The sequence below is a fragment of the Leucoraja erinacea genome, chromosome 39 (genome assembly GCF_028641065.1).
Source record: "Leucoraja erinacea ecotype New England chromosome 39, Leri_hhj_1, whole genome shotgun sequence".
In the NCBI taxonomy this organism is placed as follows: domain Eukaryota; kingdom Metazoa; phylum Chordata; class Chondrichthyes; order Rajiformes; family Rajidae; genus Leucoraja; species Leucoraja erinaceus.
Genome location: NC_073415.1, coordinates 11,977,603 through 12,004,058, shown reverse-complemented (window position 1 = coordinate 12,004,058; position 26,456 = coordinate 11,977,603). Strand labels below are relative to the sequence as shown.

Genomic DNA, 26,456 nt, shown 5'->3' with positions numbered 1-26,456 from the left:
CTGAGCAGTGACGATGGGTTAAGGGATAATTCCTGATCTGTTGTAATCCCATTCCCAGGAAGCAGCTGGCCGTTTACAACATTGCTGACATTAGCCTGTGCTTCAACTCATAGCCTTTGTCTTTCTACTTTAGCAGATACTCAGCACTATGGAAACTCAGGTGGCAAATGGTCCAACAAGCAACAACACATCCAACGGCCCTTCCCTGAACAGTACAAACTGCTCCATACCGATGATGGCCGGGCCTTCTGACGACAGCAAGACCAACCTCATCGTCAACTATCTACCACAGAACATGACGCAGGAAGAGTTCAAGAGCCTGTTCGGAAGCATCGGGGAAATCGAATCGTGCAAACTAGTGCGTGACAAGATCACAGGTAAGCTGAAGCTCGCAGCAGAATAAACGTGGAGGTGTTATGGCTCAGCTAAGGAAATAGGCAACGTTTGCGGGCCGAAACCCAGAAGGCAGTTTCGGTGGAGAAACGGATGCCTATTTTCATAAGGATTTCGGCCCTCAACGTTGCCTATTTCCTTGGACTCCATGGATGCTGCTGCACCATAGAGTCAGCGGGGTGCAGCAGCATCTATGGAGAACTAAGGGATAGGTGACGTTTCACAGAGTGCTGGAGTAAACTCAGGCGGGAAAGGTTGCATCTGTGGAGAAAGGATGGCCCCGATAGGTGACTATTTCACAGAGTGCTGGAGTAACTCAGCGGGTCAGGCAGCATCTGTGGACAACATGGATAGGTGACGTTTCAGGTTGGGACCCTTCTTCAGGCTGGTCTTTACAACACAATGTTTTGGCCACAGATGGAATACTGTGCCCAGTTTTGGGTGGAAAGGTGTGAAGGTTTTTGAGAGAAGGCACAGGAGATATTTCCTTGAACGGTAGGATTTTAGTGATGTGGATAGAATGGATCTCGTCTTCCTGGGGATCGAGGGGGAATGTGACAGAGCTACTTTAAATCATGAAAACAACCAGGGCTCTTAGAATGAAGATGATTGGATTACAAAAAACAAATGTTTTGAGTTTACTGCCAGTGTAAAAAAAACAAACTCTAAAAGGAGTTTAATGATGTTGAATGGTAACAGTGCAGGGAAGAAGTATGATTGGTTGCAAGCCCTAGGCTAGGATAGCCTTGAGGGGCAGAATGGTCTCCTGCTAAAGAACTCAATTCGTCCCACACTATGTTGAAATGACTATCTCACTCAGTTTGAGTTCACAGCCCTTGGTGATGGATTAACCTCCGACTCCCAAACTCCGGTGGTGATTTAACAGTAGCCAAGTCAAGCTGACAGTTTTGTACAGATGCTTTTCAAAGCCTTGGGTTACTGAAGTCACTGTGTTGCCGATGATGTACTTTCAAAGTGTCCCAACTGTGACCACATGGGATAGGTGATGGCCCCGTTTACACCCAACATGCTCCAAATACAGCAGGTGATAACAGTCAAATCCTCTGTTGTTGCGATGTTAGCTGAGGGAAAGGTGTTATGACAGTATGGGATGAGTAAGGACAGAGAGATCCAGCAGGGAAACAGACCATTCGGCCCATCAAGTCATCAACACCAACCACAACCTCCCACTTACACTGACCCCCCCCCCCCCCCCCCAGATTCTACTCATCACCGACACACCAGAGACAAATTACAGTGGCAGGAACCCCATGCAGTCACAGAGAGCATGCAAACTCCACACAGACAGTGCCCAAGGCCAGGATTGAACCCAGGCCACTAACACTGTGAAGCCACTGTGCCATTAACCAGGTGTTTCACATCTACCTGAGCACAATTAGTGCCTGAGACAAACCCTGAACCCAACACTGACATTCAGAGACAAGGCAGCCCATCCCTGTGGTCACTGCCACCTCTGGGAGTTTCCACTAGATATCCCAGGCCTTGTCCATCTTGTCCATTCCAGGAAACTCATCACAATTTGACAATTTGGTGAGAACCAAATCACAATCTGAGCAGATAAACCAATATATTCACAACATGAACAACTTTGCAGCTTCATTACAACCTGTAAACTGGGAGATATATTTTATAAAAAGCCATAATTCTGTGAAATTACAGATTCCACGAGGCCTTACCTGGTCAGTGGTGGACGGAGGCCATTCTCTGTCCCACAGCCAATAGACTTATGTCACTTCCTGTGGACAAGAGGAAGTTCTATTTCATCATTGTGGACAGCAGACAGGAAGTTGTCCTATTTTATTCAGTATGTTATGAATAAAAATAAAAATAACCAAAAGTCATTGTCATTGAGTGATACAACATGGAAACAGGCCCTTCAGCCCAAATTGCCCACACAGGCCAACACCAGCCAACATGTCCCATCTACTGCCCGCGTTTGGTCCATATCCCTCCAAACCTGTCCTGTCCATGTACCTGTCTAACTGTTTCTTCAACGTTGCGATAGTCCCAGCCTCAACTACCTCCTCCGGCAGCTCGTTCCATACACCCACCACCAAAAGTCTGACGATTAAATTGATATTAGGGGGATTAAAAGGACAAAAGCCTGTATTCTCCTCACATATATATCACCTTTGTGGACAACGGCAAAGAAAATAGTTTGAAATTGTGTACTGTTAGAGACCAATGTGTGAATATACTGGACAATGGGCAGAAACAACAGCTTGGAGTTTTAAATTAATCCCACACAGTGTCATTCCTCAGAGAACTCTGGCCATGGAGAGGACTTTCTCTGACCAGTTTGTTACTGTTAGTGACTGGACAAACCCATTGTGTAGCTCACTCCACGTTGAGGAGGACATGTCGCTTGGTAATTGTGGGCCTAGGGCATTGTCAGATAGAGGAAGACAAAACCCAAAACAAATCAAACGTCTTGTGATTTCTCATTCGTTAACTCACCAGCAACCTCAGGCCTTGATGATACATCAGCTCCATATTTAGAACTGGGCTTTTATTGTCTCACAAGGTGCCTGGTCCATAATCAGATGCTGGTGCTCAATATAATAGAAACATAGGTGCAGGAGTAGAGGCCATTCGGCCCTTCGAGCCAGCACCGCCATTCAATATGATCATGGCTGATCATCCAAAATCAGTACCCCATTCCTGCTTTCCCCCCATATCCCTTGATTCCGCTAGCCCTAAGAGCTAAATCTAACTCTCTCTTGAATACAACCAGTCAATTGGCCTCTGTGGCAGAGAATTCCACAGATTCACAAGATTTTTTTCTGGGTGAAAAAGTTGTTCCTCATCTCAGTCCTAAATGGCCGACCCCTTATTCTGAAACTGTTACCCCTGGTTCTGGACTCCCCCAACATGGGGAACATGTTTCCTGCATCCAGCCTGTCCTATCCCTTAAGAATTGTATATGTTTCTATAACCTAATGGGTGACAGGTTGTGATATCCCAACATGTGGAGTGACGGAAGGGGTCATCTGAACAGAGATCTGTCCTTGCGTCTTTCTCCATGATGCGGTGGAAGAGACAGTGCTCAGAAAGCACTGGACAAAAAGACACAGTGGGTGGAGGAACTCAGCAGGTCAGGCAGCATCTGTGGAGGGTAATGGATTTTATTAGACAGGAAAGGTTCCAACCCGAAACGTCGTCTATCCATTCCCTTCACAGATGCTGAGTTCCTCCAGCACTTTGTTCTTTGGTATAGATTCTAGCATCAGCAGTTCCTTTTGTCCCCATTCTCTCTTTATTTCTCTTTTTTCTTCTTTTATCTGTCTCTGCGTTAAATATATTAAATAATCCATCCTCCACCATCTCTGGGGCAATGAATTCCAGAGAGTCATCAGTTTCAGTTTAGTTTATTGTCACGTGTACCGAGGTACAGTGAAAAGCTTTTGTTGCGTGCTAGCCAGTCAGCGGGAAGACTATTGAGCTCAACACAAAATGCTGGAGTAACTCAGTGGGACAGGCAGCATCTCTGGAGAGAAGGAATTCCTTCTGCCTGTCCCGTTGAGTTACTCCAGCATTTTGCGTCTACCTTCGATTTAAACCAGCATCTGCAGTTGTTTCCTACACATTACAATCGAGCCATTCACAGTGTACCGATACATGATAAGGGAATAACGTTTGCTACAAGGTAAAGCCAGCAAAGTCCAATCAAGGATAGTCCGACAGTCACCAGCTCTGAGAGGAGAGGTTTACACACACCTCCATTTTAAATGACAGCCCCCTGGTTTGGGCTAGTGTGTGTCTTTGCCGCTGTCTTTGTTCACTCGCTGGTAAATAGCTCAAAGGAAGGACTTTATGTTGTACATAAAATGTATTATGAAAATATATATTAGGCACTTTGGTGCCATATGACTGTACTTACTTCTAATAAAATAAAATATTAAAAAAAAAAAAAAAAGGAAGGACTTTGGATTTAATATAGAAATTAATTTATCTTTAACCTGTTCCATTTATTGAACTCAGCAGGTGATTTATATTGAGTGTTGGCCAAATACCACAGTTTAAAAACTAAAGGAGGTAGAAGCATTAACGGCAGTCAGTGGGGTGTTGACTAGTGAGACATCAGTGGCTGTGTTAGAATGACAGTGTGTGAAATGTTGGGACTGAACATCAGAAGCTGTAGTAAGTTGGACCTCAATATCTGGAGTGTAAATACCAATGTTGTCTGGTTGTGGAGGACAAGGCCAGGCAGACCTCCATCACCTCCATAAAGAAGCTATCAAAACCTTACATTTCTGGCTCAGATGTTACTTATTTGCTTTAATTTTGTATAAATTCTGTGAGTGAAATTTAAGCCGTATCTCGAATGTTTGGGTCATGATTTGTGAATTTCCTTGGGTGAATTTGTGGAATGGCAATGGTCAGATTGTGGGATCTGGTGTCTGAGATGGTCAGTAGCTGTGACCAGCAATACTGGACATCAGGAGCAGCTGGTCAAAGCTTCAGTTGTAATACAGGCCTCTATTTTTCGGGTTTATTTTGGTTTGTTTTTGTGGACATTCAGAATTAGTGCAGCAAAGAATGCTGCAGTCAACATGATGCCGAGACTTTGCTTCTCTGTAAGTACAATGGACTCAAACAACAAATGTCCGGCTGCAGGGATCTGTCTGTTGCACAATTCACATCGAATCAGATCTGTGATTTGAAATCTCATTTCCCTGATTTCAGATGACTCCACATATGGGAATCTACCGCCACTGGTCAGACACACTGAGAAAGGTTGGTCTCGGCTTTAAGGAGTTAGCGGCTTTGACCAGCTTTTGGCTGGCACTGCCTCACAGCACCAGGGACCCAGGTTCAATCCTGACTATGGGTGCTGTCTGTACGGAGTTTGTATGTTCTTCCCATGACCGGACTGCTTTCACCCCGTGCTCCAGTTTGTTCCAAAGACGTGCAGGTTTGCAGGTTAATTGGCTTCAGTAAAAATTGTAAATTGTCCCTAGTGTGTGTGATAGTTCAGCTGTACAGGTGATCGCTGGTCAGCACGGAGTAAACGGGCCGAAGGGCATGTTTCTGTGCTGTATCTCAGTGGTACATGGGAGGTGAAGCAAACTAATATTGCCAACAAATTATTCCAGTGCCAATGGCAATCCCATCTGGTCATTTCTCGCTGGTGGGAGGGTCATAGTCAAGGGCACATGGCCACAGGATGAGGGGTCAGATGTTTAAAACTGATGCATCCTGAAATGTCATCCTTCAGAGGTGGTGAATCTCTGGAACACCCTTTCCCCAATGGTACTGGAGACCAGATACTTAGACAGTCAGAACCTCTCCCCCCAGGGTGAATATGCCCAACCCCTCACCCTAAACAGAGGCCCTCTACTCTGGAGAAAATCTGCCTGCAACCCATTCTCTTGCACATGCCATCACCTACAGTACCTGCATAAGGGACATTCCATAGTAGCCAACAGGTCTATGTAATCCTTGCATTGCCCTGACCATAGGAATATGTGTGTTATAATTTGTTTGGTTGTTTTGTTGTTTGTCTTTTTGCACAAAAGTCCGCGAGCATTGCCACTTTCATTTCACTGCACATCTCGTATGTGTATGTGACAAATAAACTTGACTTGACTTGACTTGACCAATAATCTATGGTTTAGCTGGCTATTCCTGGCTTGTAGAACATGGATACAGTGGATGTGGAGAGGATATTTCCACTGGTGGGAGAGTCTGGCACTAGAGGTCATAGCTTCAGAATTAAAGGACAATCTTTTAGAAAGGAGATGAGGAGGAACTTATTTAGCCAGCGGGTGATGAATCTGTGGAATTCTTTGCCATAGACGGCTGTGGAGACCAAGTCAGTGGATATATTTAAGGCAGAGATAGATATATTCTTGATCAGTACGGGTGTCAGGGGTTATGGGGAGAAGGCAGGAGAATGGGGTTAGGTGGGATAGATAGATCAGCCATGATTGAATGGTGTAGACTTGATGGGCCGAATGGCCTAATTCTGCTCCTATCACCTAAGACCTTATGGCTGAGCACAGATCAACACCTGAGGCAACACTGCAACAGAGGAGGTTAAGGGACACAGAATAATGAGAGTGGCTACTGAGAAACCTCTCCCCAGACCAGGGGCTATAGGTTGGGGGTGAAAATAAGAGGCTTAGAGGGGATCTGAGGAAGAGGTTTGCTTGGAGCAAGAGGAGGTGTAACCAGGAGCGCACTGCACTGCCTGAGGGACTCACAATGAAGGCGACTGACTAAGTACAAGTACAAAAACAGGATCTGTATTGATAAACAGTGGTCGGCATGGACAGGTTGGGCTGAATGGCCTGTTTCTAAATATAGACCATAACTCTTCAACTGGGTGGGACTTTGTGAGGATGGGGAAGGCACTAGTTAAATACATTTAATTGACAAATGTTCAGTTCGGGGTCTGTAAAGTAGCAAGTCTGTATAAGATAGCTCGATGCATTCGAACAAGGATGAGAGAACTCTGGTGACTGGGTGTAAAGCTAGACTCAGTGATTCAGACAAATGTTTTTAAATATTCTGGGTGAATTGCAGACATTACAGAGGCAGCCAAAACATTGAATTTCTGGGTGAATTTGATCGTCTGTGAAAGATTAGTACCTGCGTACATGAGGCAGCGACACACATGCACAATTTGTGTGGTATTGTCATGACAACACAGCACTCTATAAAAAAGTGAGCAAAAATAGCATCACAAAACCCCGACAATATTTTCTGGGCAGGAGATCTTTGCTTCCAACGTGCGATCATGTACAGAGAAGTGTCTCTGAATTCCTCCACCCACACATCCAGGAGATTTGTACATTTTATTCCCGACCAAGGAGCAGGTCGGATCTCCAAAGGCCAAGGCTGACTAAGTCTTGCTCAGTCTGTTTCCGCTGTTACAGGCAAGGAGTCATGGAGTAACAGAGTTGACCAGCATGGAAACAGGCCCTTCGGCCCACCTTGTCCATGCTGACCATCCCATATGCCTGCATTTGGCCCATATCCCTCAAAACCCATCCTATCCAAATATCTGTCCAAATGTCCTCTGAAGTCCGAATTATATCCAATTCGATTGCTTCCACTGGCAGCTCATTCCAGATACTGTACCCCCTGAGTGAAAGAGTTGCCCCCTGACCTCTCAGGCCAGGAATGGCCAATGATGAGGACAATACCCCTGGATCTGGGCTCCCACCAGCATGGAGCCCAACACCAGCCCACACTAGCAGAAGGCAACCTCCCACTCAACAGTGTACAATGGGATGTTGGCCAATAGATTTGATACCCATGCCTCACATTTGAGTTGTTGGCGTTGGATTTACGGTAGGATGGAATGGCAAGAAGGTCCATCATCCATGTCGGTATTTAACAATATCCCGTCCCGACCCCTCTGGTGGGGACGTGGAGTGTTCAGATCAGATTGTCTTTTCAGATGCACTTTTTTAATCTGCATCTATAACAAAAATTCCTGCACTGTGTCTCCCTGCTCTGTCACTTCCTGATGTATCGTGGATGAGTTTTATTGTAATTAGTTATGGATTTTGTTTGTTACCTGAAACAAAGTGGTTGACTGTCTCTCGGTGAATGGAATATAGAGTTACTGCAATGTTGTGTCTCGGCAGTAACTCATTAAAGCCCCTTCAACCCGATCACCCCCACCCCACAGTCCCCACCCCCCCACAGCCCCTGCCCCCACCCCACAGTCCCCACCCCACCCCCCCCCCCCCACACAGCCCCCACCCCACAGCCCCCACCCACCCCACCCCCACACCCCACCCCCCCCACCCCACAGCCCCCACCCCCAGCCCCCCCAGCCCCACCCCACAGTCCCCACCCCACCCCCACAGTCCCCCCCCACCCACAGCCCCACCCCACACAGCCCCCCACCCCACACAGCCCCCACCCCACCCCACAGCCCCCACCCCACAGCCCCCACCCCCCCCACCCCACAGTCCCCCCCCACCCCACAGTCCCCCCCACCCCACAGCCCCCACCCCACAGTCCCCCCCACCCCACAGCCCCCACCCCACCCCACAGTCCCCACCCCACCAGCCCCCACCCCACCCCCCCCACCCCCCCCACCCCCCCCCACAGCCCCACAGCCCCCACCCCACCCCCCACCCCACAGCCCTGCTCATGAGACCCCAACCCCACAGGGCAGGAACCCCACATCCCCATCCCCACAGCCCCCCCCCATGTCCCCACAGCTCCGTCCTGACTTGGTCACCTAGGGCTGTCCATTTGTTGGTGACGATATCTCACCACTTGCAGCAGCTCACACCACATTCTCAATGGTTATCTGCACAGGCAGTGAATGCTAGACTTCCCCATGAACGGGTTTGACAGTGGAACTGGGAACTCCTGATATTGGGATTGGCATATTGTTCTCACATGTACCGATATACAGCGATTAATCTTGCTCTGCCTGCTGTCCAGGTAAATCATCCTTACATGAGTCCGATCAAGTGTTACGTCAGATCCTGTGCTGAGGAATACTCCATGTACTGTTGGACTTGCTCCCTTCTCCCTGTTGGAACGTTAACCTTCACCTCCTTCTCCCTGCAGGTCAGAGCCTAGGATACGGTTTTGTGAATTACGTGGATCCAAATGATGCTGACAAAGCCATTAACACTTTAAACGGACTCAAGCTGCAGACTAAAACCATCAAGGTAAGCGGGAACTTGTGCTAATATCTTCCATCTGCCAAATAAATTGTGCAGGGAGGGAGCAGAGACACTGATAGTGGGGGCAATGATGCAGTGAAGGACCTTCTCTGGAACAGAACATGGCATGAGCCTAATGGGCATATTGGCTGTGGCACAACTGATACATGGCCTGTCATTCTTCCCTTTGGTCCAGCTCCCCCCTCCCTCCTTTCACCTCATTCCCCCTTCTCCCCCTTCTCTCTCACCCCCTAGCAGACACTTGTGCCCACCTCTCCCATTGCCTCTGTCTCCCAAAGCCCACCTCACCCTTCCTCCAGCCCCAGAACCCAGTCAGCTGCCTCCCACACTTCCAACCAGCCCAACCCCTCTGTCCCATTCTCTATTCCCCCCCCACCTCATCTCCCGCTCCCAATTCCTCACTTCCCACTGCTCCTGCATCATTCTCCCCAAAACTCACCTTAATCTCTCCTCTTCCCCTATCTCCCCATCTCTCATCCCCACTATTGCCCCCGACACCTGGCTCCCCTCTCGCCTCTGGTCGACCCACCCACCCACACACAAACACACACACACACACACACACACCCACACACACACACACACACACACACACACACACAGAAAGGCTCAGGTCTGTGCCGTGCCCTCTCTCACCCCTGCTCTAGTGCCCTCTCTCCATGTACCTTGAAGCCTAAAGCCAAGGCACTCAACCACAGGACATCCATGGCTCTCTGGGACAGTTCCAATGTTGCTCCCAGTGCATCCCTCTCAGATCCGATTCCTCCCACATTTACCCCAATGCCAGCCCCAGCTCTGACCTCTCTGCCTCAGCCCGAATACTGTCCATGGGCTCAGAGTGACAGGGTAATGGCCCACCACGTCACTCAGTCCCAACTCCCAGCAAGTTCCCAGCTGTGGAACCATGAGGGAGGGGCAGCAGTGGCTCCGATCTACAGCCAGGATGTGAGGACCTATCCTGGGCCTTGTGATGGAGAGCAGAGAGAGGAGGGGAACTCAGACAGGAGCCAACAATCTGCATGTCACCACCCAATTACATAAAGAGCCGTGACTGCAGCCCCATGAATAAGTCACACTGGTTGCTATTTATAATGTAGAGATGGAATATTCTGGGTTGTGCTATTCTGGGAGAAGATTTAAAATGATGCTACACATGTTCACTGAGCTGTCAAAGCAACTCTCTTCAGCAGCACGAGCTCCACATCTCTACAATTATGTATTCGGACTCGATATCTTTCCCCGCTCCTCCCCATATACAGCGGAGACGAGAGGCTTCGAGAATTACGTCGCTTCCTCTTGCTGCTGTAACTCAGGGAGCGTGAATTCCTGCCACATCCTGACACCCCACTGCTCTCCAACCATCAACAAAGCATGGGTCAGGGGAATGGTCACCACTGCCCATCGCTCCAGCAATGGTCAAAGGCACAAAGACACAGACACAGTCACAGAGACACAGAGACACAGAGACACAGTCACACAGAGACACACAGAGACACACAGACACAGTCACAGAGACACAGTCACACAGAGACAGTCACAGAGACACAGAGACACAGAGACACACAGAGACAGTCACAGAGACACAGAGACACACAGAGACACAGTCACAGAGACACAGACACAGACACAGACACACACAGAGACACACAGACACACACAGAGACACAGTCACACAGAGACACAGACACACAGAGACACACACAGACACACAGAGACACACAGACACACACAGACACACACAGAGACACACAGAGACACAGTCACACAGACACACAGAGACACACAGACACAGAGACACAGAGACACAGTCACACAGAGACACACACAGACACACAGAGACACAGAGACACACAGAGACACACACAGAGACACAGAGACACACAGACACACAGAGACACAGAGTCACACAGACACACACACACAGACACAGAGACACAGAGACACAGTCACACAGACACAGAGACACACAGTCACACAGAGACACACAGACACACAGAGACACAGTCACACAGAGACACAGAGACACAGACACACAGAGACACACAGAGACACAGTCACACAGAGACACAGTCACACAGAGACACAGAGACACACACAGAGACACACACAGAGTCACACAGAGACACACAGACACACAGAGACACAGAGACACAGAGACACAGAGACACACAGTCACACAGACACAGTCACAGAGACACAGAGACACAGACACACACACAGAGACACACAGACACACACAGACACACAGACACACAGACACAGACACACACACAGAGACACACACACACAGACACACAGAGACACAGTCACAGAGACACACACACACACACACACAGAGACACACACACACAGTCACACAGAGACACAGAGACACAGTCACACAGAGACACAGAGACACAGACACACAGAGACACAGTCACAGAGACACACACACAGAGACACAGACACACAGAGACACAGACACACAGAGACACAGTCACAGAGACAGAGACACAGACACACAGAGACACAGACACAGAGACACACACAGAGACAGAGACACAGTCACAGAGACACAGTCACACAGACACAGACACACAGAGACACAGAGACACAGAGACACAGTCACAGAGACACAGGGACACAGAGACACCGTCACACAGAGACACAGAGACAGAGTCACAAATGGTGGAGGCACGTACAATAGTCTCTTTAAAAAATACTTTTAGACAGGCACGGATGTGCAGGGAATGGAGGGATATGGATCGTATTCAAGCAAAGACAATTTAATGTAACGTTTAAACATGTTTGGTACAGACATTCCTGTGCTGTACTCTTCAATGTTCTATACAAGATGGATGATATGGGCCATACGGAACATCCAAAGTATTTGTTAATGACGGTTCTTTTGTACTGATGTTGAAAATTAAATTACTTGACCCAGGTAACGATGGCCAGAAATTGTCAGAAAATCCAGTAACATTTATATAGGTACATGGATAGAGGTTTGAATGGATATCGGCTAAATGCAGGTGGGACTAGTGTAACTGGGGCTGCAACATCATTACAAACAATCTCATTCTTGTTTGTGGGATGTTGCTGGCATTAGTTATCTGCAAAGTTCCCATTCTTCAAAAACTCTGCCATTGTGCTCTCTCATTAGAACTGACACAGAATGTAAAACAGTATAGCACAGGAACAGGCCCTTCGGCCCATATTGCCAGTGCTAGTGCCGAACATGATGCCACCTTAACTTGATCTCATCCGCTGCTGGTGATCCATATCCCTCTGTTCCCGATATATCCACGCCCCTATCTAAAAGCCCTTTATACACCACTATCACATCTTCCACTGTGCCCCACACATCTCCTTTAACCTTTGCCCCTCTGCTCTTAAAGCTATGCCCTCTAGTCTGTGCCCTCTAGTCTCTGGGAATGAAGGTTCTGACTGTCCACAGTGTCTCGGCCTCTCATAATGTTATGTTCTTCTGTCAGTTGTCCCCATAGCCTGTGACGTTCCACAGTTTGTCTGACCTCCCCCTTGCCTTTGAAGGAATATTCAAGGTTCCCCTCATTGCAGGGGAGGTTATTTGCTGCACAGTTTTGGGACAGATTTGGCAAATGAGCGTAAAGCTGGCAGGGTGTGGGGAAGAGAGAGTTTCCATCACAAGGCCATTGTCCCGTAACCCTGCTGAGTGTTCTCTGGTACACATATGTTGCTGGCCATATGTCAGAAAGTGGGGCACAGATCGAGCACATATCGGAGCGTACATACACATACGTCACGGGACCCAGGCGTGTCGAATCCCATTCCCCAGTGAGAGCCTCTCCCCTCACGAGCCACGGCAATTAGCTTCTCCCAGCACCAGATGGGACCTCAGCAAATCTGCTCCAAACCCAGGCTGCCACTTAATTACAACCCCCACTAAACAAGAGGTAACAATGATGTACTTGTGACCCCACACCACTATCGATCCTTGCTGTCTGGCTTGCCGGCATTTAGTTAAATAAAGACACAGAGTGCTGGAGTAACTCAGAGTAACTCAGCGGGTCAGGCAGCATCTGTGGAGAATATGGATAGGTGACGTTTCACAGAGTGCTGGAGTAACTCAGCGGGTCAGGCAGCATCTGTGGAGAACGTGGATAGGTGACGTTTCACAGAGTTCCCCGGAGAAGCTGCCTGACCCTCTGAGTTACTCCAGCACTCTGTGTCTTTTTTTGTAAAGCAGCATCTGCAGTTCCTTGTTTCTATATTGTTGTTTTATTACGGTTAGTATTAGAGTCTAACTTTACGTGGCAACATTAGATGATCCACTAGCCAATCTGTCCCAACCCAGTCACGGTTACAATGTGGACGTCAATCACCAGGCTGTGCACAGCAAGATCCCACTCAGACAAAGGAATCAATATCTGATAGCTGGTGTTCAGCTGTAGGATTGGCCATCACTTGACCCGGTCTCAGTTTAATGGTCAAACAAACCAGTTCCTTGGCATAGTTGTCATAGAGTACGGAAACAAGCCCTTCAGCCCATCGAGTCTACACTGGCCCACAAACACCCACTTACACCAATCTCATTTGGTCACTGACCACAACTCTCCACAAATACCCACACTGACCAGTGGGAGAGAGAAAGTCCAGTAGTCAGTTAACCTGTTGACCCTTGAACCCTTGGGCTGTGGGAGGAGATTAAAACCCACCCGGTCACAGGGAGCACGTGCAAACTCCGCGCGGTCAGAATCCGGGTGACATGTTCATTGAGGCAATGGTACTGCCTGTTGGACTGTTGTCTCAAGTACTGCTTGAGTCATGGGTTAATTTCATCAGTGCTGAGCTACTGGTTGGATTATGGGACTTGGACAAAGGTTGGGACCCACTGTGGCATCAAGCACAGGGACTGTTGACCTGGGACCCACTGTGGCATCAAGCAGTGGAACTGTTGACCGACCCCCTGACCAACAATGACCCTCCTGCTCCAACACTCCAGATGGTCAGACACGCGGCCCCATGTCCATCTCTCTGACCACTGACCACTGACCAAGGCCAGGTATTGGAGTGACCAGACTTTCACCTTCAGGCAGAGTCCCAGCTCATTCTCTCCCCACCAAACATCATCAATCACTGCTCTCCCTCCCTACTTCACCTTTGTTTAGTTGTTGTAAGGATCGGGAGGACGAGTCTTTGATGGAAAGGATGTGCGTGTGTTGGAGGTTGCCATGGAGACCAGGATCCCTTAGGGTTAATTTATGCACCAATTTGCACCTCGTCCCATGGGATGTCGCTGTAATGAGTGCCTTAGTTCATAACGCTGGCCTTTCTTTGCCTTCTGTGCATCGGATTAGATGAGCGACTTTTTTAAAAGCCAATTTGCCCGACAGATGGAGGAATTGCATTATTACCGTGGCAAAATTAGCCTGGGAATTCTCCAGGGATGGAGCTTGGATTGTAATGTGTGATGGATTATGGGGAGGTCACTTCGACAAGACTCCACTGCTCAATCTGTTCACTGTAGCAGGCAATTAGTGGCTTATTTTAACACATCAGCAATATCGGCTGAAAGTGAGATTCAAACCGTCTCAATATATTATCAGTGTTCGCCTTTCATTTCGATTTAGCCGAACCTTTTCAAAACAGCGGTGGCTGAAACCTTTATCCTGCCACATCTTTCACATTTAATTGGACTGATTTTCAAATGAATATTGTTGCCGGAGGTCTCCATTGCGTAGAGAACAGTCTTAGGTATCTCCAATGTATCTCCAATGTATCTCCAATGTATGTCCAATGTATCTCCAATGTATCTCCAAGCAAGGGTGAGCTTTAGTGGGACAACTGTCCTTCCACAAGACCCATGGAAGTAGCAACAAGAGTAGACCACTTTGTCCCACCAAGTGCCTCCACTGATGCTGTTATGATGTTTTTCACTCTGAGCTTCCAGGTTTGGGAGAAGTGGGTAGGCTGGGACTTCATTCTTGTTGAGTGTTGGAGGCTGAGGGGTGTACAAGATCATGAGGGGCAAGGATAAAGTGGATGCCCACAGCCTTTTGCCCGGGGTAGAGGCTTCAGGTGAGAGGGGTTCAGCTTTAATAAGAATTTAATAAGGACCTCAAGGGCATTTTTCTTTCACTCAGAGGGTAGTTCATATCTGGAATGAGCTGGCAGAGGAAGCTGATATCCGGATACATTTACAACTTTTAAAAGACCTTTTGATAGATATATGGATAGAAAGAGTTTAGAGGGACATGGGCCAAACGCAGGCAAATGGATATTGATCAGTCACCATAGACAAGGTGGGTTAAAGGGCCTGTTCTCTGATATTGTGACTGAGTCCATGACTGTGTGACACTGTGACTCAGTCTGTGACTCAGTGACTCAGTCTGTGACTCTGTGACTCAGTCTGTGACTCAGTCTGTGACACTGTGACTCAGTCTGTGACTCTGTGACTCAGTCTGTGACACTGTGACTCAGTCTGTGACTCTGTGACTCAGTCTGTGACTCTGTGACTCAGTCTGTGACACTGTGACTCAGTCTGTGACTCTGTGACTCAGTCTGTGACTCAGTCTGTGACTCTGTGACCCAGTCTGTGACTCTGTGACTCAGTCTGTGACTCTGTGACTCAGTCTGTGACTCAGTCTGTGACTCTGTGACCCAGTCTGTGACTCTGTGACTCAGTCTGTGACTCAGTCTGTGACTCTGTCTGTGACTCTGTGACTCAGTCTGTGACACTGTGACTCAGTCTGTGACTCTGTGACTCAGTCTGTGACACTGTGACACTGTGACTCAGTCTGTGACACTGTGACTCAGTCTGTGACACTGTGACTCAGTCTGTGACTCAGTCTGTGACACTGTGACTCAGTCTGTGACACTGTGACTCAGTCTGTGACTCAGTCTGTGACACTGTGACACTGTGACTCAGTCTGTGACACTGTGACTCAGTCTGTGACACTGTGACTCAGTCTGTGACACTGTGACTCAGTCTGTGACTCAGTCTGTGACACTGTGACACTGTGACTCAGTCTGTGACACTGTGACTCAGTGACTCAGTCTGTGACACTGTGACCCAGTCTGTGACAGTCTGTGACTCAGTCTGTGACTCAGTCTGTAACTCAGTCTGTGACTCTGTGACTCAGTCTGTGACTCTGTGACTCAGTGACTCAGTCTGTGACACTGTGACCCAGTCTGTGACAGTCTGTGACAGTCTGTGACTCAGTCTGTGACCCTGTGACTCAGTCTGTGACTCAGTCTATGACACTGTGACTCAGTCTGTGACTCCATGACACTGTGACTCAGTCTGTGACTCAGTCTGTGACTCAGTCTGTGACTCCATGACACTATGCCGCACATACTGAGCACAACTGACCGGATCTTCTCCTCCAGGTTTCCTACGCCCGTCCCAGCTCTGCCTCCATCAGAGACGCTAACCTGTACGTCAGTGGCCTCCCGAAAACCATGAGCCAGAAAGAGATGGAGCAACTCTTCTCACAGTACGGCAGAATCATCACCTCCCGCATCCTTGTCGACCAAGTTACAGGTAGGACACAGGTGTGGTCTCTCCAATAGGGCCACTGGGAACAGAGACTGTGATCTTGGGTAGAGACCATCATCACAAAATGCTGGAGTAACTCAGTGCGACAGGCAGCATCTCTGGAGAGAAGGAATGGGTGAAGAAGTCTGAAGAAGAGCTTTGTCCCAAAGCGTCTCCCATTCCTTCTCTCCAGAGATGTTGCCTGTTACTCCAGCCTGAGTTACTCCAGCATTTTGTGTCTTTCTTTGGTGAAAACCAGCATCTGCAGTTTCTTCCTGCACATAATCAGATATAAAATACACTCATCCCATCATGTTCTTTTCTTTAGAGAATGGTGTAAAGAATTGTTCATTCCTGTTATCACGATGATGTTCTATATGGACCAACCATGTCATGGCAACCATGTATTGGGGATTATAACGTTCAGTTTACCAAGGCTATTTCTACAGTTATATATTATTGTGGTGATGTATTTTGTTCCTTGTCTTTGCCTGTCTACAATGAGATTCATTCCAGGTTGGGTCTGTCTTCACTTAAAGAGATTTAATTTTACTCTTCACTGTCTGAAACCTTTGACAACTTGCGTCTGTCTGAGTATATGTTCAGATTCCACTCACAGGTACATTCACTGCTCACACCTCTTCATGAGGATCTTTTAGTCTAATCAAATCTAAAGACAGCCAGCAACCAACACTATCCACCTTGCATTGTGGTGGAGCCGCAGCCTGGGCAAGCGAGGATCAGACCTCAACTCAGAGGGAAGTTTAAGGAGAGAGTGTAAACTATACTCCAATGAGATAGAACGAGAAGAGGAAACATTGGGAGGGCAGGAAGAGACAAAAAGAAATAAAGGAAAGAGAGAATTCAAAAAATGAGAGATAGAATGAGAGAGAGAGAAACCTTTTGAGAGAAGATTGTATGGGGTCAAGAAAGGATGAGGTTATTTCATGCCTTTGGGGAACGCTAATGTGTTTGGTGGAAAGATGAGTTATTGAAGTATAGGCGATGGTGGTGTGAAGGGACTGTGATAAGGGGCAATGTTTATGTCGGGAGGTCCTAAACACTGGGTACCACGGACAGCTCCCTGGTCATCTCCATCCACACACGTCCAGCAGAGGGGGCCAGTGAGACCTGCTTGTCACATCTGAAGGGTCTCGACCCGAAACATCGCCCATTCCTTCTCTCCAGAGACGCTGCCCGTCCCGCTGAGTTACTCCAGCACTTTGTGATTATCTTCGGTGTAAACCAGCACCTGCAGTTCCTTCCTACATGTTCAGTTTAGTTTATTATTGACACATGTATCGAGGGACAGTGAAAAGCTTCAGTAAAAGACAAAGTGCTGGAAGAACTCAATGGGTCAAGCAGCATCTGAGGAAGGAGTGGACGTTTCGGGTCAGGACCCTCTAACACCCCTGACCCCTTGCAGAAGCATCTGCCTAGATTTGTATCAATAACCAAGCGGTCAGGATAGAAGCATTTGGCGGAGGGATTAGAGGGGTATTTAGGCAAACTGTGTAGGTGACCAATAGCCGAGGCTTTAGAGAGTGGTGGGGGAGCTCAGCACAATGGCCATGTACCTCGATCAACAGACCAAGAGCATTGACCTGTGTAGAGATGATGTTTCCACTAGTGGGAGAGTCGAGGACTAGAGGCCACAGCCTTAGAATAAAAGGATGTACCTTTAGAAAGGAGAATTGAATTTCACTCGGCAGAGGGTGGTGAATCTGTGGGATTCATTGCCACAGAGGATTGTGGAGGACAAGTCATTTTTGGAGGACTGTGGAGGACAAGGAATTTTTAAAACGAAGATTGACAGGTTATTGATTAGTAGGGGTGTGAAAGGTTATGGGGAGAAGGCTGGAGAATGGGGTTGAGAAGGAGAGATAGAATGGTGGAGTAGACTTGATGGGCCGAATGGCCTAATTCTGCTCGTTATGATTTCTGAAAACCGCACCCAGAGTTGAGATTAGAGCTGACAGTTTCTCCTGAGCTAGCACAGGCACAATAGGCTGAATGGCCTCCTCTGTGACAAACATTTCTCCTGAATCTATAATGTTTCTGGAGTGGGGCTTGAACCTGTGACTAGGAGGCAGTGGAGACTGTGCAACGATACACAAAGGGGTAGGTTATAGAATAATGAATGTGTTCACACAGACACTCATGTTCACACCACTTGCCTCTCTCTCCCCCTGCAGGAGTCTCCCGAGGAGTGGGGTTTATACGATTCGACAAGAGGATAGAAGCAGAGGAAGCAATTAAAGGGCTGAATGGCCAGAAACCCCTTGGAGCAACTGAACCAATCACAGTGAAGTTTGCAAACAACCCAAGCCAAAAGACAGGCCAAGCGTTGCTGTCTCAACTCTACCAGTCCAGCAGCCGGAGATACCCAGGCCCCCTGCATCACCAGGCACAGAGGTTCAGGTGAGGACACACTGGTGCTGGCTGGTAGTGCTAATGGGCCCCTGGTCTGTGATAGAGATATCCTCCATTGTCCAGTGTTACTTGTCCAGTGTTACTGCCACCATTGTCCTCCAGTGTCCAGTGTTACTGCCACTCAGTGTCCACCAGTGGCCAGTGTTACTGCCACTCAGTGTCCACCAGTGGCCAGTGTCACCCCTCTGGTCAGTGTTGGACACGTCCTCTAAGGCCCAGTGACCCCATCTAGTTAGTGCTAAGATGTCCACTATGGGCCACTGTTACTGCTGGTCAGTTCTGGACATGTCCTCTAAGGCCCAGTAGATTGTGAATGCTCTTCCCCACCCCCAACATCCACCACCACTGTGGGGAGTGACTATGGTGTACTGTACAATCTAACAGGTTCCAAAGTCGGCGTGCTTTGTGACTTTGTCAGTGCTGGAGGTGACTGCTATTTGTATACATTGTGTTAGCAGTACAGAATCTCACTGGGTCTAGTCACAAATATTCCTCTTCCTAAATGTACGTACGTTTCAGAGATGCTTTTGGTAAGAGATGATTCAACAGGTTAACAAGAAAACCTTTTATAATTGCTGCAAACAAACAGTGTCAAACCTGTTTAATCATCAATGAACAGTCTGTCGTTTTAATTCAGAAATCATCTTCATGTTATGATTCTGCTAAACTGAAGTGAAAGCATTGATGTGCATTGATACCTCTATTGCCATGTCTGCTGTTTGTCTCCCTCTCACTTTCTCTCCCTCTCTCTCTTTCTCTCTCTCTCTCCCTCTCTCTCTCTCCCTCTCTCTCTCTCTCTCTCTCTCTCTCTCTCTCTCTCTCTCTCTCTCTCTCTCTCTCTCTCTCTCTCTCTCTCTCTCTCTCACTCTCTCTCACTCGCCCTCTCTCTCTCTCTCTCTCTCTCTCTCTCTCTCTCTCTCTCTCTCCCTCTCTGTCTCTCTCTCACTCTCTCTCTCTCTCTCTCTCTCTCTCTCTCTCTCACTCTCTCTCTCTCTCTCTCTCTCTCTCTCTCTCTCTCTCTCTCTCTCTCTCTCTCTCTCTCTCTCTCTCTCTCTCTCTCTCTCTCTCTCTCTCTCTCTCTCTCTCTCTCTCTCTCTCTCTCTCTCTCTCTCTCTCTCTCTCTCTCTCTCTCTCTCCCTCTCTCTCTCTCTCTCTCTCTCTCTCTCTCTCTCTCTCTCTCTCTCTCTCTCTCTCTCTCTCTCTCTCTCTCTCTCACCCTCTCTCTCTCCCCTCTCTCACTCTCTCTCTCTGACTTCAGATAAAACTGCTGCAATTTCAGTTACTAACATCGCCCTTCCGTCTCTCTACATCACAGGCTGGACAATTTACTGAACATGGCGTACGGAGTGAAGAGGTAATTAAAGTCCCACCAAAGGTCTAGAATTCAACATTTGCCTCAGTAACCCGGACAGTAAAAGTTGATGCCTTTTTTCACCTGTTGTTAGCTCTTGTTTACCAGTCAACCACAGACACTTTGGTCACAACAACCTGCCTGGTTGTCTCTATAAAGCTCTGCTCCTGTTCCAGCTCAACATTCTCTGCAACAAACAAACATTCTTGTCCCTTGCTGCTTTCCTCACCTTTATGTTCTGTTGGATTCGACTTTTCCCTGGTGGACAGGAAGGCTGACCCCAGGGTGGGAACAGACAACATAAACTCATCACTATGAGTTTACAGCTGGTAGAAGCTCTCTGTCCCACCATTGCCAGGTCCGAGTCCAAACCATTCTCTCTGCTCCCCATTAAGGATGTATCCAACAATCTTCAGAAAGTGAATCTGTTGAATATTCACAAGTCATAGGAGGAGAATTAGGCCATTCGGCCCATCAAGTCTACTCCACCATTCATTCATGGCTGATCTATCTTTCCCTCTTAACCCCATTCTCCTGCCTTCTCCCCATAACCCTGACACCCGTACTAATCAAGAATCTATCTACGTGTCTCTGCCTTAAGAATATCCATTCAATTCCATAGATTCACCAACAATAAATTGTTTCATCTTCTTCCTAAAAGAACGTCCATTTATTCTGCTATGACCTCTGGTTCTAGACCCACTCGTGCAAATATCCTCTCCACATCCACTCTATTTCCAACGGTATGAATATTGACTTATCTAACTTCAAGTAACCCTTGCTCTCCCTCCCTCTCCATCTCTCTCCCAACAATCTTCAGAAAGTGAATCTGTTGAATATTCACGTCATAGGAGGAGAATTAGGCCATTCGTCCCATCGAGTCTACCCCACCATTCAATCATGGCTGATCTCATCTTCCTGCCTTCTCTCCGTAACCCTTGACACCCAGTTCTAATCAAGAATCATTCCTTCGTGCAGTCGTCAACTTCCACTGTTGGAAGATTGGCTACACAACTCCCCTCTGGTCCACTAACCCCTCATCTCCCCTCTAATCCACTTGCCGACTGCCTGCAGAACACACCTTCCAGTGCCTGACCACCTGACTACCTGTCGCCAGGTAACCTCATATTGATCTTGTCCTAATCCTCACCTCCATACCTCCCCTCACTCACACCCCTACACTGTGGACTTGGGTGCCCAGATAACGCAGTCTTTGCCATTGTAGTTACACAATTGACTGAATTACTGTAAAATTCTTTGTTATATTTCTGAACAAACATTCTCTTCCCCAACACGGGTGGGTTTTAGTTCCAAGAAGCATGATCTTTGTTTCCCTGTGGCCCATTTGTATTGCTGGACATTCTAACCCCTGCTTTTATTTAAGTGCCTCATTCTCAGCACCTCACACATTTATTCTTCTCAGTTAATGGTTTACAGTTTCCATGCCTCGATATGTTGCCTGTTGCCTTTGCTGCACAATAATGTGTTTCTTAACATTGCAAAAAAATGTGAATTTGAGGTAAATAGATGAGTTTATGTTTTAACTGAATATCTCACCCTGAGACAGAAGGGGTTACGGTTCGCTTGCATCCATCGGTCAGGGCATTGAGGGCAAGAGTCAGGAAGTCATGATGCAACTTTATAGGACTTTGGTTTGGCTGCAGTTCCTCTCGCCCCCTTATAGGAAGAATGTCGGGGCTTTTGAAAGGGTTCACGGGAGGTTTACCAGGATTCTGCCAGGATTAGAGGCTATAAATATGAGGAGAGGTTGGACACACTTGGATTGTTTTCTGTAGAACGTCAGAGGTTGAAGGGAGACCTCACAGAAGTATATAAACATTTGAGAAACATGGATAGGGTAGACAGTCAGAACCATATCACAGATGGAGATGCCAGTGATCAGTGGGCACGGCTATAAGGTGAGAAGGGGGGAATTTGTAAAGGAGATGTACAGGGCAAGTTTGTTTTCCTTTTAAACAGAGTGGTGGGGGCCTAGAACTAGCTGCCAGGGGTGGTGGTGGAGGCAGGTACAATATTGGTGCATAAAGGGCCTTTACATCGGTACATGGATACGCAGGGGCTGGAGGGATATGGATCACTTACAGGCAGAGAAGATTGGCATCACGCTCAGCATGGACATTGTGGGCCGAAGGGCCTGTTCCCTATCTGCACTGTCTATTTTCTATATTTTTTTAATACCTGAGTTTTCTCTGTTAAATGGTGACCCAACAAGTTGTCCTTGGAGAGGCAGTGAGAGAACAACATCCCTCTGTTCATTCTCATGTTGATTAGGAACGATATCCTGTGATTCAGGACCAACATCCATATATCATGTGTCAAACCACGCACGATATTTCCCCACTGAGGCACGGCCTTGGTTGCATTGAGAGATGGTGCAGACCAATTCTCTGGACACTTTCAAGAGAGAGTTAGATAGGGCTCTTAAAGATAGCAGAGTCAAGGGGTATGGGGGGAAGGCAGGAACGGGGTACTGATAGTGGATGATCAGCCGTGATCACATTGGTCTTGGTGAGACCACACCTGGAGTATTGCGTACAGTTTTGGTCTCCAAATCTGAGGAAGGACATTATTGCCATAGAGGGAGTACAGAGAAGGTTCACCAGACTGATTCCTGGGATGTCAGGACTGTCTTATGAAGAAAGACTGGATAGACTTGGTTTATACTCTCTAGAATTTAGGAGATTGAGAGGGGATCTTATAGAAACTTACAAAATTCTTAAGGGGTTGGACAGGCTAGATGCAGGAAGATTGTTCCCGATGTTGGGGAAGTCCAGGACAAGGGGTCACAGCTTAAGGATAAGGGGGAACTCCTTTAAAACCGAGATGAGAAGAACTTTTTTCACACAGAGAGTGGTGAATCTCTGGATCTCTCTGCCACAGAGGGTAGTTGAGGCCAGTTCATTGGCTATATTTAAGAGGGAGTTAGTTGTGGCCCTTGTGGCTAAGGGGATCAGGGGGTATGGAGAGAAGGCAGGTACGGGATACTAAGTTGGATGATCAGCCATGATCATATTGAATGGCGGTGCTGGCTCAAAGGGTCGAATGGCCTCTACTCCTGCACCTATTATTGTCTATTGTGGGAGAAGGCAGTAGAATGGGGTTAGGAGGGAGAGATTGATCAGCCATGATTGAATGGCGGAGAAGATGATGGGCCGAATGGCCTAATTCTGTTCATGAACATGAACTAGTGGGAGATTCTGGACCATGTGGACTGACCATCAGACAGGGTGTGGAGGGATGGTGTTAGTGTATCAACTTCCTGCTCAGTTCACCAGATAATTGTCACGTGTACCGAGGTACAGTGAAAAGCTGTTGCTGCTACCCAGTCAGCAGAAAGACAATATATGATTACAATCGAGACAGTGTACAGATACATGATAAGGGAATAGCGTTTAGTGCAAGGTAAAGCCAGCAAAGACCAATCAAGGATAGTGGGAGATAATTCTGCTCCTATAACAATGTAGATGCTGCTGATGTTTGTGTGATGCAATGTGGTACAATGCGTGATTCACACCCAAGCAGTCCTCTGTCTCTGTCTACCAGGTTCTCTCCCATCACCATTGAGGGCATGACCAGCTTGGCAGGCGTCAACTTGTCTGGTCCCACAGGTACCGGCTGGTGCATCTTTGTTTACAACTTGTCTCCAGAGGCAGACGAGAGCGTCCTGTGGCAACTCTTCGGGCCGTTTGGGGCCGTCACCAACGTCAAGGTGATCCGCGACTTCAACACCAACAAATGCAAAGGCTTCGGTTTCGTCACCATGACCAACTACGACGAGGCGGCTATGGCCATCGCCAGCCTGAACGGCTATCGTCTTGGGGACCGCGTTCTGCAGGTCTCCTTCAAGACCAGCAAGACACACAAGTCGTGAAGGGGCTCCCCTCCCCCACCCCCTCCCCCCCCCCCCCACCCTCACCCCCACCCACCCCCCGTGGAGAGAGAGAGAGAAAGCAACACAAACACGCGCCCCTCCACAACCAACACAAAACGATCAGTACTTCACCAAACACACTCACAGCAACAAAACAAAACAACAAAAAAACAAAAAAAAATATCCATTAATATACCTGGGCTTACAGTGAATCAAACAGACTTTTTCAAGAGCCAGTGTTAGCGTTATATTGATACAGGACATCTTACAACAAATAACCAGGAAGCTATTTCATAAACAACTTTGAATACTTTTTTCATAGCTCTTATTATATGACTATAATACCTATAAATCAATACTACGCAGGGGGTTTTCAACCCAGCCTAATATTAATAATAATACTTATAACTGCCTTCTTTGAAGGTGATTTTCTCTTGTAATGATGGGCAGAACAGAAAGCTGGGAAACTTAGAACATTTTCACTAAGACCTGTTTTCAGAAGTGTCGTGTGGTTGCAATTGACATAGAAAAAAAAATATTTTGATGGGGAATATTTATGAATTGCAGCATTAATTAATTGACCTTTTTTTCTCTTTTTCCTTGTTCCTTCCACGGTTTCATTAACCAAGATCTCAACAAAAAGAAAAATGTGCAATACCTTACAGCTAAAGCATGGGCTGTAGTCTGTCCACCACTAAAGTGCATTTACTGTAATCAATGTCCCCAGTCTTGGCCGGTCACCACTGCCAAGAGAGTTTGTCGCCTGCAGCTCATAGGCTGCAGTCTGGGATCTCGATTAAGGAATAGTTTGGGTGTGAACTATTGTGCTGTGATATTATTGATAGAATTAGTATTTTGTAACGATGCTTACACGAAGAGTCTTGGCGTTGCTCCCGTGCAGAGGCGTTAAAGGGCATTGGCGGACAGGCAATATCTGCTGGATATCTCTCCCCTTCAGTAGCATGCTTGCTGCACATGGACTGTGTCTGTGCGTTGAACTATTTATTTTCCAAATGGGTTCCCCCTTAATGATGAAATGCTAGTAAAGTGGCGGCGCCCCCTGTTTTAAAACTACTGGTGAGACGCGTTTATAGCTTCTTAATGATCGTTATGTGACCGTTCTCTGTGTGAGAACCGTGAAGGATAATGGTTCTGGCGTTCACCAGATAACGCGAGTGAGCGGAATAGTTTGTAGCCGGCTGCGTGTTCGTGCCTTGATGGCCTGTTTGCCCGGGATCTTTTATACAGACACATTAATGTCGAGGCTGCAAGTCGTGGAGGCTGGATCTTTCAACCCTCTGCCCCTCTAAACCTTCATTCGATCGCTCCGCACACAGGTTCCTGAGATGATGTAGAATGTGCTTTGATGCCTCCATATATTTATAAAGTAAAATTGAAGCATGAGATTCTTTCATATTTAGAATTAAGCTGTTTACATGATGGTCTTCGTCAGTTTAATGAGGCGAGAATGGTTAGCCTGTGGATGCCTTAGCGGGAAAGCTTTGCACTTCTCTCCCCCCCCCAACACCTCCCCCCTCTATCACCCCCCCCCCCCCCCCCCCCCCCCCCCCCCCCCCCCCCCCCCCCCCCCCCCCCCCCCCCCCATGGTGTGGAGCTGGAGAGGCTGTTCCCAACCCTGCATGTGACTGGACCGGCCACCTGTCCTCACACTTCCTGTCTCACCTGTACCTGTCCCACATCTCCTCGCCTCTCCAGGTCACAGTTCCATGGTGGCCATCCATCTCTCTTCCCCAGTTCTCTCTGAAAACCCTCACGCGTTTGTGGCCACTCCGAGAATGGGCAGCAGACCCTCAGTCAACTCCTGATCAAGTTCCGAACAACAGCCAGACGCAGTCTGAAGCAGGGTACCAACCCAAAACGTCACCTATCCATGTTCTCCACAGATGCTGCCTGACCCGCTGAGTTACTCCAGTCACCTATCCATTTTCTGTCTATCTCCAGCATTTTCTGTCTATCATGCCGGCAAAACGCGATGGCAATATCAAACTGGGGAACTCCAGGCCATTCCTGACTGCGAGGTCCTTGTAAACCTGGATGTCACAACCTCATTGCTCTCACCCCCAAGTTGTGGCCAAGCTGAACCCTGATTCAACCTACACAGCGGGGAGCTCACATATCATTTCACGACAGGATTCATGGTGATAAGATAGTTATTCCTGCAGGGACTTCACAGACACTGACCACCTC

At 47.7% G+C, this 26,456-nt stretch overlaps 1 protein-coding gene across 5 annotated transcripts in view; it reads left to right on the top strand.

Moving 5' to 3' along the window:
* The window catches only part of elavl3 (ELAV like neuron-specific RNA binding protein 3), a 117,174-nt gene extending 92,895 nt beyond the window's left edge, over window positions 1-24,279 (top strand). For 3 of the 5 annotated variants that reach the window (XM_055663970.1, XM_055663972.1, XM_055663973.1), the window contains exons 2-7: window positions 134-377; window positions 8,956-9,059; window positions 16,425-16,578; window positions 18,768-18,993; window positions 20,321-20,359; window positions 23,900-24,279. In XM_055663970.1, the coding sequence (XP_055519945.1) occupies window positions 134-377; window positions 8,956-9,059; window positions 16,425-16,578; window positions 18,768-18,993; window positions 20,321-20,359; window positions 23,900-24,248 (1,116 nt within the window). In that variant the 3' untranslated portion in view covers window positions 24,249-24,279. The remainder of the gene's footprint in view (window positions 1-133; window positions 378-8,955; window positions 9,060-16,424; window positions 16,579-18,767; window positions 18,994-20,320; window positions 20,360-23,899) is intronic. The other 2 variants (XM_055663971.1, XM_055663975.1) reach the window with 2 other exon arrangements.
* The last annotated feature ends 2,177 nt before the right edge of the window (window positions 24,280-26,456 follow it).